Source organism: Sabethes cyaneus, chromosome 1 (assembly GCF_943734655.1).
Source record: "Sabethes cyaneus chromosome 1, idSabCyanKW18_F2, whole genome shotgun sequence".
NCBI classification, from domain to species: Eukaryota; Metazoa; Arthropoda; class Insecta; order Diptera; family Culicidae; genus Sabethes; species Sabethes cyaneus.
In genome coordinates this window covers 10,227,101-10,246,059 of record NC_071353.1, presented here as the reverse complement: position 1 = coordinate 10,246,059, position 18,959 = coordinate 10,227,101, and the positions used below count along the sequence as shown (strand labels likewise).

The following is an 18,959-nucleotide window of genomic DNA, read 5'->3' as shown; positions in this document are numbered from 1 at the left end:
CCCTTATTAACCATTGCGACATGGGTTGGTCTATTTTTAGACACAAATTGTGCCTCTTCCTCCACCTACTGTAGAAACCACCGACCGAGAAGTTTTAATCTAACGTGTTTTTACTTTCAGGACGACGACACTATGCAGGCCCTTACGACTTGCAAGGTACTGCGTGTGACGCTGTTCGTCCGAAAGCGTGTTAGTCCACGTTTCTCAGCGCGGTTCTTCGGAGAAAGGCTCCGTTCCTATGACAATTGACCAAACTCGTGACTTTAGTCATGACCTTGAAATGCGGTCAGGCATCAATTGTCATAGGAACGGAGCCTTTCTCCGAAGAACCGCGCTGAGAAACGCGGACTAACACGCTTTCGGACGAACAGCGTCACACGCAGTACCTTGCAAGTCGTAAGGGCCTGCATAGTGTCGTCGTCCTGAAAGTAAAAACACGTTAGATTAAAACTTCTCGGTCGGTGGTTTCTACAGTAGGTGGAGGAAGAGGCACAATTTGTGTCTAAAAATAGACCAACCCATATCGCAATGGTTAATAAGGGGGGTTGTACAGACTTCTTTTGTCCAACGCCTCTGTGGTTCAAAGGTACACGGGTACCAGTGAGCGACACGCCCTGGCAGGTGTTGCGGGTTCAAATCCGGTTATAATCTCTGATTACAGCTTGGTTCGACCCATGCACCTTCCAGCATTGGACAAAAGATAGGAGTCACAACGACAACTTGTTAACCATAGCTACCTATTACCCCCCCCCCCCCCTCCTTTCCACCCTTCTCCTTCATTCCCGGTAAAAAAATCCTTCTTCATTACTTTCCCTTACCGTCCCTTCATCAATTGTAGAATCATCGTTTCAAAAAAATATTAATATATGCCTGACCGCATTTCAAGGTTATGACTAAAGTCACGAGTTTGGTCAAAAGTTTTAGTTGCAAAATGAACTTAATGCGTTTCCATTCCACTCCCATCAACGATTTACTTTCACATTAACAAGCGATATAGAAAATATTTCTTTCAACACGTACACGACCTACTGACTCAATCAGAGCGAACGATGGATTTTCTGTTGCAAGGATTTTCCACGGCAAACATTCTCGGTCAGCTGTGCTGGAACTTGGAAAAAATGACACGATTGACGACAAAACCGGAATCATCGCCTTACGGACGTGTTTATTGCACACACCTATAGGTAGCGCGGTCCATTTGTTTGCCTTTTACAGCGCGGCAAAACAATTCGCAAAGTTATGCAATATACAGCAGCAGCAGCAGCGAGACTAAAATTTGAGCTTCCATCCGAAGCTCAAGTCATCCGAGGCTGCAGCACTATCGGGAACCACTTGAAGACACCCACCTATTCTTTTTTTGTTTCCGCTGGTGTCCCCGGAGATGGCAAACAACAGCCAACAAGACAGATTCTGGGTAAACTCGAATTACACCGTGCGCCAGCATTTCAGCGCTTCAGAACTGTAAACTAACTTTGAAATTTTTGTTTTCGTTTCTGGTAAAACAAAAGTATTGAAAAGGAATCGTTTCTCCTTGGACTAAGTTAAGCAAAAGCTCAAGATATTATTACTTCGAATGAACAGAATTAATTTTTAACAAATTTTGAACATTTATTAGACACTAATTTCAATTAACATTAAAAGCTATGGAAGAGTCACCGACTCGGAAGAATCAGTGTCAGCAAAGCACAAATTAAGGAACATCCAGCAAATAGGATAAACGTTAAATTACAATTACGGTCTATGATCAATCCGATTAGGTTGGTACCAGCGACACTTCCGAGGCGACCCATCATTAAACTTAAGCAGACGGCCATCGCTCGTACGTTCGTAGGAAACAACGAAACGGCTGCCCCATTGATGAGCGAAATAGAGATTCCGGCAAAAACCATGAACGAACAGAACAGCGCCAGCACAAAGTAAGGATCATCAATGAGCACCAACAACATCCCAGAGATTCCAGACATCAAAAGATTGAAAACCAATATGTGTCCCCGATTAATCTTCTGCAGTACAGCGGACATTATCAGATACAAAAAGGTGTAGATCGATCCCAGAGCGATCACGTAAATAAAGACATCCTGCGTCATCTGATCGTTGCAGTCCTCCTTACTGTAAAAGATGAAATCCTCATCCGGATCATTCGTTCCTTCCAGAACATCACAAATTGCTTCCGTATCATCCTCTCCAACCGAAGTCACTCGATTAACGATCTCCGGATACCAGAGACCCATACCAGCGGAGCTGTAATTAAATCAACGATTGAATCGTGCAGTAATTCGATAATTTTAGCTAATACTCACACAAAAAACATCCCAAACTGCAGGCTGCAACACACAACAAAGTAAAGCAGATTCGGTCGCTGAAACAGCGGCACCGTTTGGTCCCACATATTGCGCAAGACCGCTAGGGCATCTTTTCGCGATCCAACGACGTCCTCTGCGCTAATTTCCGGAGTAATTCGTTTAACAGGGAAATCATCCACACCGGCAGACGGATGGCTCTCCAGGTACATCGCACGAAGAATTTCTAACGCCTTGTCGTCCTGGCCCTGCGATAGGTGGAACTTTGGACTTTCCGGTAAGAAGGCCATCCAGAGGGCTCCGATCGCTCCGGGAAGTGTGTATAGAATGATCAACAGCCGCCACGGTCGAAACTCTACGACGTTCCAGAGGTCAAGCCGCCAGTCGAACGATAGCACCAACCATCCGAGTGCTGCAAGAGGGGTATGTGAGACTCCAATGACTAGTCGATAGTAGATTGATGAGAAACTTACCACCGGTGAAGATGTACGACAATCCAACGGCGATACTGGCAAACGAGATCATTATGGTGCGCTTTTGTGTTTTCGTAAACTCACCCAGGTATGCGTAGATGGTCGCCGAGGGGGCCGAGATGCTGCAAAAAGAATGTTTTCATCAATAGATGTAGATGTGGATTCGACTAAAATTGGACATGGCATTTGGTCTACCAGAATTGAAGCTATTTTCACGTCCCAGAGAGACCCGAGAAGTCTGTATCGTTATTGCTTTCCATATGCGTCAGACCGTACCCATCGCACGCGATGATCTAGTGTGCTATGCGTGATGTACGTCAAAGAAAATGAATTGTAGAACGGTACCAGAGTTTCAAATCAATTTATTTAAAAGACTTGTCTGTACCGAAAACCAGGTCTCTGACAGGACGTCATAAGAGGCTTATTAGTAACTAAAAACAGGTCCTTGACAGGACGTCATGCTTTCCAATGGGTTGTATTCTCAGTCACCTCAGTCACTGGTCGATTGCTGGACTGCTCGATTACTCAACTGGTTGACTAGACTGCTCAACTGGACTGGTCGGTTAGACTGCTTGATTTGATTGCTCGACTGGACTGCTTAACTGAGCTGCTCGACTGAACTGTTCGGTTCGACTGCTCGACTCAACTGCTTGATTGGACAGATCGACTTGACTGCTCGTCTGAACAGCCCGACTTAACTGCTCGAGTGGACTACTCGACTGAACTGCTCGATTAAACTGTTCGATTTCGACTGCTCGACTGAACTCCTTGACTGGACAGCTTGATTCATCTGCTCGACTAAACTGCTCGACTTATTTGCTTGACTTAACTGTTTAATTCGACAGCTCGATACAACTGCTCGACTGGACTACTCGACTCAACTGCTCAAACGGACTCGACTGCTCGACTCAACTGCTCGACTGAACTGCTCGACTTAACTGCTCGACTTAACTGCTCGATTCAACTGCTCGACTCGACTGCTGGACTGAACTGCTCAACTGAACCGCTTGAATCGACTGCTCGACAAGACTAGACTCGACTCAACTGCTCGACTGGACTACTCGACTCAACTGCTCGATTAAACTGTTCGACTGGACTACTCGACTCAGCTACTCGACTCGACACAATTGCTCATGAATTCATGAAATAGGAGGTTTAAGACCAATTTTCAGTACATAATTTTCTCAGCTTTCGCATGAACACAATTGAGCTAGCTAGCATAGTTTTTGTACCAGTGCTACTTTAAGGGAAACAGAACTGCAAATTAGAAATGTTTAATAATTCTGTAACGATACAGATTTGTTCATATACGTAGAAGGATTCTTTTCATCAAATGTGGACCTCTATCACCCCCCCGAAATATTTGCACAAAGCTACCTAACACCCTGTATGCTTATCGAAGAAAATAGAAATGTTACAAATTATCAACTAATCGTTTTTATAAGATAGAAAATTCTCCAGCTTCATCTAGTGTCGCCTACTCTATTGACCTTATCATCTTACCACCTTATCAAACTTACCACATTCCGACCAGTAATCGCAGTACCGCCATCGTGACAAAATCGCCTGCCATACTTGACACCAGCGAGCATAGCGTGGTGAGTGCCAGCGACAGGATGATCACATTTTTGCGCCCTTTAGTGTCCGCTATGTAACCCCACAGGTGTGACGTTAGGATGACACCTGAGAAAGTATACCGTGAGAAGAAAGAAAGCAAAGTGTCGGAATTTATAGTTCCACCAGTAAACCAAGCCACACGCAAGACTCAGACCAAGGGCAAACACAGTAGCAGCTGTTGCGAATCCGGTAGAGTCAGGGTCGAAATGATACGCGAGTAACTGTACTTCACTTTATTCATAAATGAACCACCAACTGTAAGTTCATAAACTGCAGGCAGTTTCTTTCCAGCACATCAACTAGATAACAAATCATAAATATTTTGATTAAGAAATTCTTTACACAACCGGACACTTTTATGACCCTCCTGCGCTGATAACGTTCACTCAAAAGCATCCGATTCATGTTACACCGATAAGAGCAAACGGTCAAAACCACTATCCAGGAAATGAAAAACAAAACCTCATCATTGAAGGAAATTTTCGCTGGCAGCGCTCACTCCAACAGCATCCGCAGCAGCGTAACCCTAACTCGCTGGCTGCTGGTAACAGGCCACTACTACTGTGTTTACGCAGCGATTAGGTCCGGCCTCCACGGAGCGCAGCCGGTGCGACCGGTGGCGGTTGCTGAGCTGAAAAAAAATTCTATGTGTACAAACTGCACAAACAAAGCTCACTCACCTGCGAAGCTCACCCCCGTTAGCATGCCCTTGTCGGTGGCGGACAAACTCAGATCACAGTGGGCTGCCGGGATCAGTATCGAAATGCCCATCGTTTCGTTCAGAACGGCCAGCATAATTAGGGCCGACGCCAGGAACACCTGCCAGCTGGTTCGGCCAAACCCTGTGTGTGGATGAAAGGAATTCTTGATTTGCCAATTTTTAATTATCCTAAAGGTTAGACGAAGCGTACCAAAGTTTTACAGAATTTTGTCATTGTTTATGAACATTGTTTATGGGCATTGTTTATGAACTTATGAGCAAAAGAAATTTTGAAAATTCGAACCACCATTCAATTTTGACACACACACACACACACACACACACACACACACACACACACACACACACACACACACACACACACACACACACACACACACACACACACACACACACACACACACACACACACACACACACACACACACACACACACACACACACACACACACACACACACACACACACACACACACACACACACACACACACACACACACACACACACACACACACACACACACACACACACACACACACACACACACACACACACACACACACACACACACACACACACACATACACACACACACACACACACACACATACACACACACACACACACACACACACACACACACACACACACACACACACACACACACACACACACACACACACACACACACACACACACACACACACACACACACACACACACACACACACACACACACACACACACACACACACACACACACACACACACACACACACACACACACACACACACACACACACACACACACACACACACACACACACACACACACACACACACACACACACACACACACACACACACACACACACACACACACACACACACACAAACAGCCATAACTCTTTGAAGGAGGTCCCGCAAAAAATATCGCCACGCTTTCACACTAGCGCCACCTATAATCGACATTCCTAAATATCAACTTACAGTTAGAATAGAAACATTCCTCGGGCGAATATGCATTTTACAAATGACTTTTCCCTAGTTTCATCAAAAAGGGGTCACTATGATAAGTATGGACCAAGGCATGGAAACTTTCCCAAATAGAACCACATATAAACTGTTATGGTGTGCAAATAATTAGGCAATGCTATGTGTTTGTCGGTGTTTCAACTTCAATTAAATTCATATTAAATCAACAAACTATTGTATCAGTATATCACCGTCATATTACTACACCAATAAAAGTTTAAACTTTTGCATATCCACCGATTTCGCTGCCGTTATCTTTTGCAAAATGACTAATGAGATTTTTGTCTATCTCCTTGGTATTTGAACGTGTGTCTAGTTTACGAGAGGACGATGACGAGAGCTAACGCGTGTTGTTTACTCGGGCTCGTCTGAGTTGTTTTTACTTGGCAAGCACCGTTGAGTGGGACATCTTTTGATTCACAATTAGGGCATGTTGCTGCTTCGTCGTAATTGCCTATTCCCGTCCTATCCAACACAAATTATTAAAAATATCAGCGATTTTAATGACACACATTGCACAAATTAGTTATTCCCTAATATTTTAGTTTGTTGACTATCATATGCGATCTTTCAAAGTGAGATGAGATCTATTTAAATGCTTTTTATCATTAAAAAGTTCCTAGCAACTAAATTTCCTGCGTTTTTTCGCATTGTCGTTACTCTGCAGTCGGAAAAACTTGCAAGACCTGCAGAAATTTTGCGGAATAACATTTGCAATGCCGTCTTACCCAAATACATGCGCGCTAGCTTCGTAAACATTATTGTGATTTTTAGTTATGGCGATGAAAAATTTTGATGGACGAATTTTACAACGGTACGACGAATTTAAGAAATAAAGTCAGCTGCGAAATTTCAATACAATGCTTTAATAATCGCTTTCACTAAGACTTCAAATTGCACGAATCGGAAGGTAAGTGTATTTTAGTCAAATCATCACAAGAACTTTTGGAGTATTCATTAAATACACCTAAGAAATGATGAAAATTAGAATGGTTTTTCTTACTACGACGGGAATTAGAAATAAACCTTATTATAAAGATTCTGGCGACAAGATTTATTCACTCGGAGAAAATTTACACTAAACTAATTTTTGTCTTTCAATTTCGTAAGATCTTAAATATCAAATCAAATTGTAGAAATACTCAAGTATGTCTCAAATAAGTTGAAATACACTACATAAAAAAATAAGGACCGCAACCATTTTTGAATAATATTGTTCAATATTCCCTGATTTCGTGCATCAATACATTATTAGTGTAATACTCATCATGATTTAAAATTGTTGTGCAAGTTATTTTGTGAAGCATATACATTTCAACTAAGATCATGTACTATCTGTAGAGAATTGTAGATTGCATATCCTTCCTACTTTAGCCACGAAAAGGGGGTTCGGCGTAGAGACAAGTTCATGGTTAACCCTTCATCTCTATACACCGTTCTCCTACACGTCGCCAAAGACGATGCTGTTAGAACATGCTGTTAGAGCATGCTGTTTGAAAACTCCGAGTGCTGGCTGGTTCTCTTCCCGTAATATCCCCGTTTCATTCCCATACCAGGCTAATTACGGTTTTTTAATAGGGAAGCTCTCTCTCTCTCTAATATAGAATTAAAAAAAAAATTGGGAAGCTCTAATTATTCGACCGCAAATTCTTGTGGAACCTATATAGTAGACACGACTTTCGCTGATAACACGCCTTCTAATCTCACGACTGATGGAGTCCATCTCATCGAGGCTCTGTACGAGGCGTTCTCGTACAGGCGTCTTGTCTGACCCTATGAAGGTTACTACTGGAGAGAAACAGGGCTGCAATTATTTGCAAATCGAGGTTGGCCTTGGAATACTCTAACGATGGAACGGCTAAATGACCTAGCCGACGATATTATCCTGCTCGCACAACGCCGAAATGACATGCAGAGCAAGTTAGACGACCTCTCCGAGAGCTCCCACCCAACAGGTTTGTATAGCAAAGACTATGTTTAGGGTGACCATACGTCCTGATTTCCCAGGACATGTCCTGTTTTCGCATGCGTTGTCCTGGTGTCCTGATTTACAGTGAAAAAACCTGATTTTCAAAAAGAAATCCTGCTTTACTCAAGAAATAGAAACACAAATCCCAAGTAGCACACTATAGGCCCATTTGGTTGAAGCAACCGGATTACGACTGAAATTAGTCATATTTCGGTTACCACAACAACTTTGTAACAACCGTGCTAGTAGGGATGATTTTTAAGTCCTGTTTTCGAATGGTATGGTCGGTCCCTCACGAAACAGGTTATCTTGCCCTCACAGATGTCTCGAAGCTCGATTTTACATATTCAGTTTCGTAATTGTAGCATTCCGACTGTCTGACGGAGGTAGACCCGATGACGAGAAGGAAACTTTCTACGTACAGCTGGAGGTGACGTACAAGTCATTCGCCACGGGACATCAGGATTGTCATCGGAGATATAAACGTCCAGGTCGGTACCCAGCCAGCACCAAATCGTATATCAATGTACGAAAATTGTCGTAAATATCTCTTAACAAATTCGGACTCGTAAATAAAGCTTAATAAAGCACGCATAAGATAGGGATGGTCTTCAAGTAGGAGCAGTTCTTCGGTGAACACCTCATTAGGCGAAGTTGCAAAAGAAGGCGAAACGGAAATCAACCTGGGAGTACCCATGGAAGATAGCAATATCCCAGCACCTAATCTTTAAGAAGTCATACGAGAAATCGAATTGCTGAAGACCAATAAAGCCGCTAGAGAATCATTAGGCAGGCTTAACTGGGCCTGGTCAACTACAGACAATATTTTTACCATCCGACAGATCTTGCAGAAATATCGGAATCACAACGTGCCCACGATTTATTGTTTATAAAGCAGCATACGATACAGTCGATCGAGACCACCTATATGGCAGATAATGCAAGAACACGGTTTTCCGCATGACTGAACTGAACTGATCAGCGTTACATTGAATTGAATCATTGGCGCGTAGCGACGGGGGGAGGGAGGGGGGGTTGGGAGTTCAAACCCCCCCCCCTCCCCAGAAGAAAATTTGGTCTACACTTTTAAGCTTGAAATTTCACACCCAGCTGTTTGGAGCACAGGAAAATGTATGAAGCTGGGAAGCTGGTCGTACAATCCTCGTCGGCGTCGTCAGCGGCTAAAACCGGGATGGTTCGTGCTATTTTAAACGTTTTGATTACAATGGGACCGGATCACTACATTGGCAACTACGCTACTCTTAGTTTTCAGCTTGTACTCCACTGAATGTTGTTCGCAAGGGTGCGTAAGCGTAATCCCAAGCAACCAAAAGTTCGAATTTCACGCAAGGAACAAACTTGAAAGTTCATATTTGGTTCGAATTTAGTTCCGCAGAACTTTCTTGCTGAACAACCAGACACTACATTTTTAAACCGAACTTCATTCTCATTAAAGTACCGTTAATATCTACAGCAACTTGAAAGTCCAACATGCAGCTTGAAAGTTCAACACACAACTTGAACGTAACTTAGAGTTCGGATAATGGTGTCTAAGGAAGGTTAACAAGCTTTATGTCTATGGATCTATAGCTTGCTAAGCAGCTTTACTTGTAATTAACCGAACTTCAAAGTGGCATTGGGTTCGCTGCATAGAGCGCTAAGCAGCTTCTAAAGAAACTTTGGCAAAAGTTTATAAAACAGCACTTTTAGTTCTATTTTTATACTTTTCTATTTTCTACCTCCGCCTTCTCCTAACTTTTGTAAAGTCGGTTCATGCGATTAAGATAGACCATATAAAAAAAGCCTAACACCGACCGCTTCTGGATTTGAACCCGAGCGTTCCTCGTTGCAAGCCTATCCTGATGCATTGCGCCATCTCTGACGCCGCTAGTGACATGAATTTTGCCGATGAGTTGTTCTTAAGTGTAAGTTCGTTTCGGGGCTGTGATAAATGAGAAATTAGCACATCGAATAAAAAGGATGCAAATCGCATACTCCAACAACGGAGCAGTGGTATGCGTCTAAGTCACCGAAAAGAACTACTCGAGTTCAAATCCCCGAGGTTTTGGTTGGTGGTGCGTGGTAAGTTACAATAAATTAATATTTATAAAAAAAACAGTCGATTATTAACCGAAATTAAATGCCTTAGTTAATGAGAAATGTCATGAATCTGCAAAACAGGAACAAGTGGGAAAATATTTCCCCAATCTTTTTTATTTTTAAAATTATTGGAGTTTCTTTTTGGGCTGAACAGTGTTCTATATAGCGACTTAAGTAAACTTTTTGCGAACTTTCTAGTTCTGTTAGAACTTACTTTGTATTCTCTTCGAAGTTTAATCATCAAATACGAACTTGAAAGTACGGTTAATTACTTAAAAATGAAGTCGAATAGAGTTCTATTCATGATCATTTCGTTAGCTGATTAAGCCAAAAATCCCCTTTTATCGGAACTTTTGGTTGCTTGGGAAGTCCTCCGTGAGCACAGTCTTTCGATCTAATTGGGGATTTGTACATTGTCAGGATGTAGTATGTTCGAATCTCGGCTGGGAGAGGCTGTTAGAATCAATAGGATCGTAGCATTGACCACGCACTGTCCTGTATTCTAACAACTGGTTGCGAAGGCAGTCGTATAAAACAGAAGGTCAAATTTCGATAACGGAATTAGCACCCAGGCTTTGCTTCTTACATTGACAGGTTCGCAGGTTGATCGCAGCGTTTTGCGAAGGGTTGAGTACCCGGACGAACCAAAAAGATTCGCGCAGAGTCTCTAGGATTCCTAGCGTTGGAATTGTGTGAAGGAATTCTTCAGAGGATTCGCACTAAATGTTTCGCTTATAGAACCGGGATTCTTATAAGAGAATTCAAGAGTTGAATCCACGGGATACCTAGGAATCGCGTACTATATGAAATAAGAATCTTCTGGATTCTAAAAGCAGGAGTCCTGCAGTGTTAGTAAGGGCAGGCTCGATGTTCTGCTTGAAAATGCCGCTGGATCTCCTTATTTGTGTTGTCGTCTGCGGCTGCCAGCGATCCTACATACACGAACTCAACTATTACTTCTGGCTTGTCGCCGTCAACGTTTACCGTCCGCGAAAAATGCATGTTAGTCTCATTTGAGCCTCTGTCATTCATGTATTTGACCTTCGACACGTTTATTTTAAGCCCAATCCTAGCCCAAGCAACCAAAAGTTCGAATTTCACGCAAGGAACAAACTTGAAAGTTCATATTTGGTTCGAATTTAGTTCCGCAGAACTTTCTTGCTGAACAACCAGACACTACATTTTTAAACCGAACTTCATTCTCATTAAAGTACCGTTAATATCTACAGCAACTTGAAAGTCCAACATGCAGCTTGAAAGTTCAACACACAACTTGAACGTAACTTAGAGTTCGGATAATGGTGTCTAAGGAAGGTTAACAAGCTTTATGTCTATGGATCTATAGCTTGCTAAGCAGCTTTACTTGTAATTAACCGAACTTCAAAGTGGCATTGGGTTCGCTGCATAGAGCGCTAAGCAGCTTCTAAAGAAACTTTGGCAAAAGTTTATAAAACAGCACTTTTAGTTCTATTTTTATACTTTTCTATTTTCTACCTCCGCCTTCTCCTAACTTTTGTAAAGTCGGTTCATGCGATTAAGATAGACCATATAAAAAAAGCCTAACACCGACCGCTTCTGGATTTGAACCCGAGCGTTCCTCGTTGCAAGCCTATCCTGATGCATTGCGCCATCTCTGACGCAGCTAGTGACATGAATTTTGCCGATGAGTTGTTCTTAAGTGTAAGTTCGTTTCGGGGCTGTGATAAATGAGAAATTAGCACATCGAATAAAAAGGATGCAAATCGCATACTCCAACAACGGAGCAGTGGTATGCGTCTAAGTCACCGAAAAGAACTACTCGAGTTCAAATCCCCGAGGTTTTGGTTGGTGGTGCGTGGTAAGTTACAATAAATTAATATTTATAAAAAAAACAGTCGATTATTAACCGAAATTAAATGCCTTAGTTAATGAGAAATGTCATGAATCTGCAAAACAGGAACAAGTGGGAAAATATTTCCCCAATCTTTTTTATTTTTAAAATTATTGGAGTTTCTTTTTGGGCTGAACAGTGTTCTATATAGCGACTTAAGTAAACTTTTTGCGAACTTTCTAGTTCTGTTAGAACTTACTTTGTATTCTCTTCGAAGTTTAATCATCAAATACGAACTTGAAAGTACGGTTAATTACTTAAAAATGAAGTCGAATAGAGTTCTATTCATGATCATTTCGTTAGCTGATTAAGCCAAAAATCCCCTTTTATCGGAACTTTTGGTTGCTTGGGAGTAGCCTCCGCTTTGAATCTAGTGCAAATGGCCTTTGTCGTGGCAAAGTTTCTGGCTTTAATGCCAAAGTCACCTGCGTAGCAAAAAAGCTTGCTATCTTTACTGAAAATCAAACCTCTTGTATCGATATCTACTATCGATAAGCTACTACCAACAAAACAAAACAAAATTTGCTCCAATACGTTGTGTAGTTTCTGAGAAAAAGGCACATAAAGTTTGAAAATCATGGTTTTCTAGGAGCGGCGTTTTATTCCGCCGAAGTTGTTCCACGCCGCACTGGAATGCTTATGTGTATGATCGTTTTTCGACCACTTTCCGTGGTCGGATCATTACAAATTTAGTATCAAAATAAGCGGAAAAGATTGCGGAATCAAAATCTGAAATAAAAAATAATGATTTTTTCAAAATGTTTAGTCGTTCATGTCCCCTTAACTGAAAATAAATCTCTATTTTCTAAATAAACTTCTTCTTAACTAAACGGTTCGGTTAAGTGAGATTTTTTTTGTAAAACCCTTCCCAAGAAACTTTTCTGGCTACACCAGTGGATCGAATGTATATTTCGTGCGCATCTCGGAGACACTCTTGTATCCCTTCGAGGCGCAGCGAGGAGGGGCCGCCCATTTGGCATAATGCTATTTGGTATAACGCCAATTGGCATAATCCATTTGGCATAATCATAAGGAGCCATTTTACATAATGCCATTTGGCATAGCGCCATTTGGCATAATTCTTCAAACATTATTTTATGACCTAATGTTCGCTTTCCTAGATGATTCAGGGCGAGCCGGCCGTAGGCAACGGCCAGTGTTCGCCGGTGACCCGCCGTCGGAAGCGCCGGCCACTGCGGGGGGGGGCAGTCCCACTTCTGTCTAGGGTTATTTGTTTTCCTAGGTTTGATGACCTCTAGTTCTTTCCTTCAGTTGGGTCCCTACGAACGATAGCGAGTAAGGAAGGATCATTGTTTCTTTGTGAGGCGACGAAGCACCAAACAACAAAATCTGGCTAGATTGTCAATTATGCCAAAAAGTCGTTATGCCAAATAATGTTATGCCAAATGGATTTTTATCAAATGGCGTTATGCCAAACAGCATTATGCCAAATGTCTTTATGCCAAATAGGGTAGCCCCGCGGCGAGGGTTGAGACAAGGTGACGGCTTATCCTGAATGCTGTTCAACATCGCTCTTGAGGGGGTGATCCGACAAGTGGGCATCGAAACGAGAGACACAATATATACCAAGGGTCAACTCCTAGCAAGTAACTTTGCGTCGCAAAACGCTACCCAAGCAACCAAAAGTTCGAATTTCACGCAAGGAACAAACTTGAAAGTTTGGTTCGAATTTAGTTCCGCAGAACTTTCTTGCTGAACAACCAGACACTACATTTTTAAACCGAACTTCATTCTCATTAAAGTACCGTTAATATCTACAGCAACTTGAAAGTCCAACATGCAGCTTGAAAGTTCAACACACAACTTGAACGTAACTTAGAGTTCGGATAATGGTGTCTAAGGAAGGTTAACAAGCTTTATGTCTATGGATCTATAGCTTGCTAAGCAGCTTTACTTGTAATTAACCGAACTTCAAAGTGGCATTGGGTTCGCTGCATAGAGCACTAAGCAGCTTCTAAAGAAACTTTGGCAAAAGTTTATAAAACAGCACTTTTAGTTCTATTTTTATACTTTTCTATTTTCTACCTCCGCCTTCTCCTAACTTTTGTAAAGTCGGTTCATGCGATTAAGATAGACCATATAAAAAAAGCCTAACACCGACCGCTTCTGGATTTGAACCCGAGCGTTCCTCGTTGCAAGCCTATCCTGATGCATTGCGCCATCTCTGACGCCGCTAGTGACATGAATTTTGCCGATGAGTTGTTCTTAAGTGTAAGTTCGTTTCGGGGCTGTGATAAATGAGAAATTAGCACATCGAATAAAAAGGATGCAAATCGCATACTCCAACAACGGAGCAGTGGTATGCGTCTAAGTCACCGAAAAGAACTACTCGAGTTCAAATCCCCGAGGTTTTGGTTGGTGGTGCGTGGTAAGTTACAATAAATTAATATTTATAAAAAAACAGTCGATTATTAACCGAAATTAAATGCCTTAGTTAATGAGAAATGTCATGAATCTGCAAAACAGGAACAAGTGGGAAAATATTTCCCCAATCTTTTTTATTTTTAAAATTATTGGAGTTTCTTTTTGGGCTGAACAGTGTTCTATATAGCGACTTAAGTAAACTTTTTGCGAACTTTCTAGTTCTGTTAGAACTTACTTTGTATTCTCTTCGAAGTTTAATCATCAAATACGAACTTGAAAGTACGGTTAATTACTTAAAAATGAAGTCGAATAGAGTTCTATTCATGATCATTTCGTTAGCTGATTAAGCCAAAAATCCCCTTTTATCGGAACTTTTGGTTGCTTGGGTAAGATCCAAAAGCTGCAGTCGTCGCCGTACGAAGCTGACAATGTACAAAACCATTATGAGATCGGTAGGGTAGTTCTTACGGAGTTGAAGCCGGGTCGTTGCTCACGGAGGATATACGCACCCTTGCCGTGTTCGAGCGGAAACTGCTTCAGACGATATTTGTATACACTGAAGGCGAAGACTGGTGAAGGCGTATGAATCACGAGCTACAGGCACTGCAGACGGCTGCCTGTGTGCGTGTGTGCGCTTGAGGTCTATGACTCGAAGTATATAGCGAGCATACATCTTTTGCGGATGCCAACTTTTATTAATCTATACAGGCTTTTATTATCTACTATACAGGCGACCGATAACTTTAGAGTTTCCCGAGGCCCGCCGATCAGAAATTTTTTCTGCTTCCGAAAGTTAAAAGTTAATGAGTGCTAGTTTCCCGTTAAGTGAACATTACATAAAAAACGCGAGAAATGAGAATTACCTATTACGTACACACAAAAAAGCGAAAACGTGGCAAAAAAGGGGAGACTGTTCAGAAAAAAGGAAGAAAAATGATAAAAAAAAGAACGAGCAACGGTAAAAAAACGAGGAAAACGAGAAAGACAATGAGAATAAACAGAACAGAAAAGGAAAAAACAGGATAAAACGGGATAGAATAGGGCAAAAAGAATTGACGGAAATACGGGAGCAGGAAAATTGAGAAATGAGAACAGCTAAAGAGGAAAACGGATAGCATAACAATGAAAACAAAAAACAAAGGGATAAAACCAAAAACAGAACGTGACAAAAAGGAAGACAAGTGGATCGAAAGAAAAAGAACGGAATAAATGTAAATAATAAACAGCTCCTTTTCTGTTTAACGGGACTGAAAACAAAAAGTCAGAATGGAAAAGAGGAAAACGGAAGAAAAAAGACTAAAAACGGAAGAAAACAGATGATAAACGGAGCAGAAAAATGGGAAAAGAGGTTAAATGTTATATAAAAAGAGAAAAATGGGACAAAATGTATTGAGAAAATGAGACAAAACTAAAGGAAAACAAAAACAGGAAAAACAAACCAAAGAAACATAAATCTGGAGATCAAAATGCAAAAAAACAGAAGATAAAAAGGAAAACCGAAGAGCAAAGGAAAAAGGAAGCCAAAAAAGGAAAAGAAGGACGTGATAGAAAAAAAGAAAAACGGGACGTCTGAAACAAGAAAAACAGAACAGACGGGGGAGAAAAACGACCAATATACGAAAACTGAGAACGGAGAAAGGAAAAAGAAAATAGAAAAAACGGAAAATGGGAAAAAAATAACAAAAAAAAAATTAATGAAAACCAAGAGCAAAAACAGACTGAAAATAAGAAAAAATAGAATAGGAGATGAAGAAATATGAAATAACAAAACAAAATACACGGGACTGAAAAAAAGATAAACTAGAGAAAAAAGGATAAACGGAGGTAAAAACAGAAAAGTGAGAGCAAAAAGCTAAGAAACCGATACGAAAAAGTAGAAAAAGGAATCATAAAGCGGAAAAACGGAACATATAAAAATAAAAATGAAATAAACTAGAGGTGAAACGTGTGAAAGAGTAAGGCTAAATATGCGGATCCTAATTTGAAGCACAACTTCGTGTTTAATTTCGTATCCATTTCCAAATCCATGTACATATACTTTAATTACAATTTTAAGTGAAATTTACACTGATTTCAAATCCGATCGCATCGTATCGCGAACTTTATTCCTTTTTTTTTTCAAACAAGGGCCAACGATGGATTCTAAAATTATCGTTCATTAAACAAAGCTTCCCCGCTAACTTATTTATTACCTACCGACTAAATCGATTGCTTCATCAAAGGAGTAACTTTTGGGTGTTTCACATTTTGCCGAATCTTTTGTGCCACCACTGAACTCATCTACGGTGAACACTTGTCCACCACCACTTTCAATCTGATGCACCATTTTGAAGATTTCCCTTAGAGATTCGTCAATTTTTCATCAGCAGATTGCCAATAAGAGCAACGATGATTCAAACTTCAGACCACTTTTGCACGTATTTCACACCTGAAATAATTCTACCGAATAACCGAAAAGCACAATAACGAGCACCGTTCTCTCGTCACCGGTAAGTTTTATCACCAACTACTGTTCGCTGGGAGATGCTTCCCGAAAGTGTTATCCGACGTTGATCTCTTTGATCTATATAAATGCTGATAAGATCCTATAATTAACTGTTGACGCTAGTGCGCTAGCTGAACTCTGTTGTCAGCAGCCCTTCGTGAAACCTTACGAAAGATAACTCGAATCAGAGAAAGCAGTGTTGTTCTTGGAAATGCTATATTTGATTGTCATTTTTAACCTAATTCAAACAGCATGAAATCAAAGTACAAAAAAGAGTAAAACGACAATGTACAAAATAGCAACGACAGATACCTAGTCCTACCTTGGTAGAAACACCGTCAACGAAGCCCCGAACACCAGGATGGCCGAAAAGACATACATCGTTGCCACGCAGTTCGTTTCCATCACAAACCCGACTATGCTACTGAATGTAAAGCTGCTTAGTCTAGCCATCATCATGCTAAGCGAAATGGCCATCGCCCGAACATAGGTGGGAAATATCGAAACGGCTAACGTATTCACCAGTACCATCGATAGGCCACCCAGTACCACTTCGGTGCAAAACAGGACAACAATTAGATAACGATTGGTCACAAACTGCAGGGTTATTCCAGCGATGGCAGCTATCAGAAAGTTTGCTACCAGCATCAATCGTTGGTTAATTTTCCCCAGAAGAAGCGTTATTAGCAAAGAGTAACCGGCTCCGACGATTCCCTGTACGATTATGTAGACGAACGTCTCAGTGCTGATGTGGGTAGAACAACCATTGTTTTGATCTTCACTCTGAGAAACATTGGCAGGACTGCCACTTTCCACGATCCAGCACATATTGAGATCAGACCCGCCCGAGCTAACCTCATTCATTATTTGTGGATACCACAAACCAAGTCCTCCATATCTGAAAGTAAGTAGGATTGATTAGTATCGTCCGATCGTAATCGACTGGTGGAGCAACATACATTGCGAAAGCACTGATTTGCTGCAGGCAACATACGCTGAAGTAAAGCAGCAAAGGCCATTTGAACAGTGGAGCAGTCTGCTGCCACAACGAATGGAATACTCCCAGTTTAATTCCACTAAAACTTTCTTCTGATTGTAGAGCCGAAACTGAGAACCCCTCCAAGGATCCTTTATTTTTTCGGTAGCAATGCTGCAGTACGGTCAGTGCACTGTCGACCTTGCCTTGAGCAACGAAAAACTTGGGACTTTCCGGAAAAAGTTGCAACAAAAGTGCAGCCGCCACTCCTGGTAGTGTGTACACAATAAACAATAGACGCCACGGTCGGAAGTGATAATAGGAGGTTATCGACCAGCTCCAATCGTACGACAATATCCACCATCCAGTGACTGCACAGTACGTAAACAAACTCTAGTGACCTTCAAAAAATTTCATTTGTTATGAAACTCACGTGCGATGTAGACCATCGTTGCCATAGCGAAGATAGCTGTGAATGCAATCATCTGGGCTCGTTTCGACGATGTGCAAAACTCTCCCAAATAGGCGTAAACCGTTGCAGAGGGAGCCGATGCACTAAGAAAGTACACTAATTTAACAACTTTTCGCTCTGATACTGTGCATAAGCTTACCAAACTCCCGCCAGCACACGCAAAGTCAAAAGTGATACAAAGTCGTTGGTCAAACTAGAGGCCACCGCACAAGCTGCCGTCAGAAACAGTGACCACTGCATTATCTTCTTTCGACCACGCGTATCGGATAGGTAGCCGGAAAAGTAAGAGAACATAACTATTCCAAGAAACGTTGAACCATTTAAAATACCCTGATTACCGGCCGCAAGTCCGAGATCGCACCTGGCTGCTGGGAGGATAACGCTTATGCCCATTGTCTCGCAAATATTCGACATCACGATCACGCAGCACAGCAGAGTCAGCTCCAGCTGAGCCCTGCCAAAGCCAACCAAATCTAGGGCTTCATCGAAACGAACCGCGACACTAGAATCGGACGATAACATGCTGCACCCAGGACTCTACGATATCCACTCGAC

At 41.7% G+C, this 18,959-nt stretch overlaps 2 protein-coding genes across 2 annotated transcripts; both read right to left on the bottom strand.

Annotated features, from left to right (window-relative positions):
- Positions 1 to 1,652: 1,652 nt before the first annotated feature.
- Positions 1,653 to 16,797, bottom strand: LOC128745167 (synaptic vesicle glycoprotein 2B-like). Its single transcript, XM_053842181.1, has 6 exons — positions 16,668 to 16,797; positions 5,071 to 5,232; positions 4,294 to 4,456; positions 2,774 to 2,895; positions 2,301 to 2,712; positions 1,653 to 2,241 (listed from the first exon to the last, which is right to left on the bottom strand). The coding sequence occupies exons 1-6, from the start codon at positions 16,795 to 16,797 to the stop codon at positions 1,653 to 1,655; spliced, it is 1,578 nt and encodes a 525-aa protein (XP_053698156.1).
- Positions 16,798 to 17,274: 477 nt separating this feature from the next.
- On the bottom strand, positions 17,275 to 18,926 carry LOC128737398 (synaptic vesicle glycoprotein 2B-like). The gene is made up of 4 exons (XM_053832031.1): positions 18,544 to 18,926; positions 18,366 to 18,487; positions 17,916 to 18,303; positions 17,275 to 17,854 (listed from the first exon to the last, which is right to left on the bottom strand). Exons 1-4 carry the CDS (start codon positions 18,924 to 18,926, stop codon positions 17,275 to 17,277), a joined length of 1,473 nt encoding a protein of 490 aa, XP_053688006.1.
- Between the last annotated feature and the right edge of the window lie 33 nt (positions 18,927 to 18,959).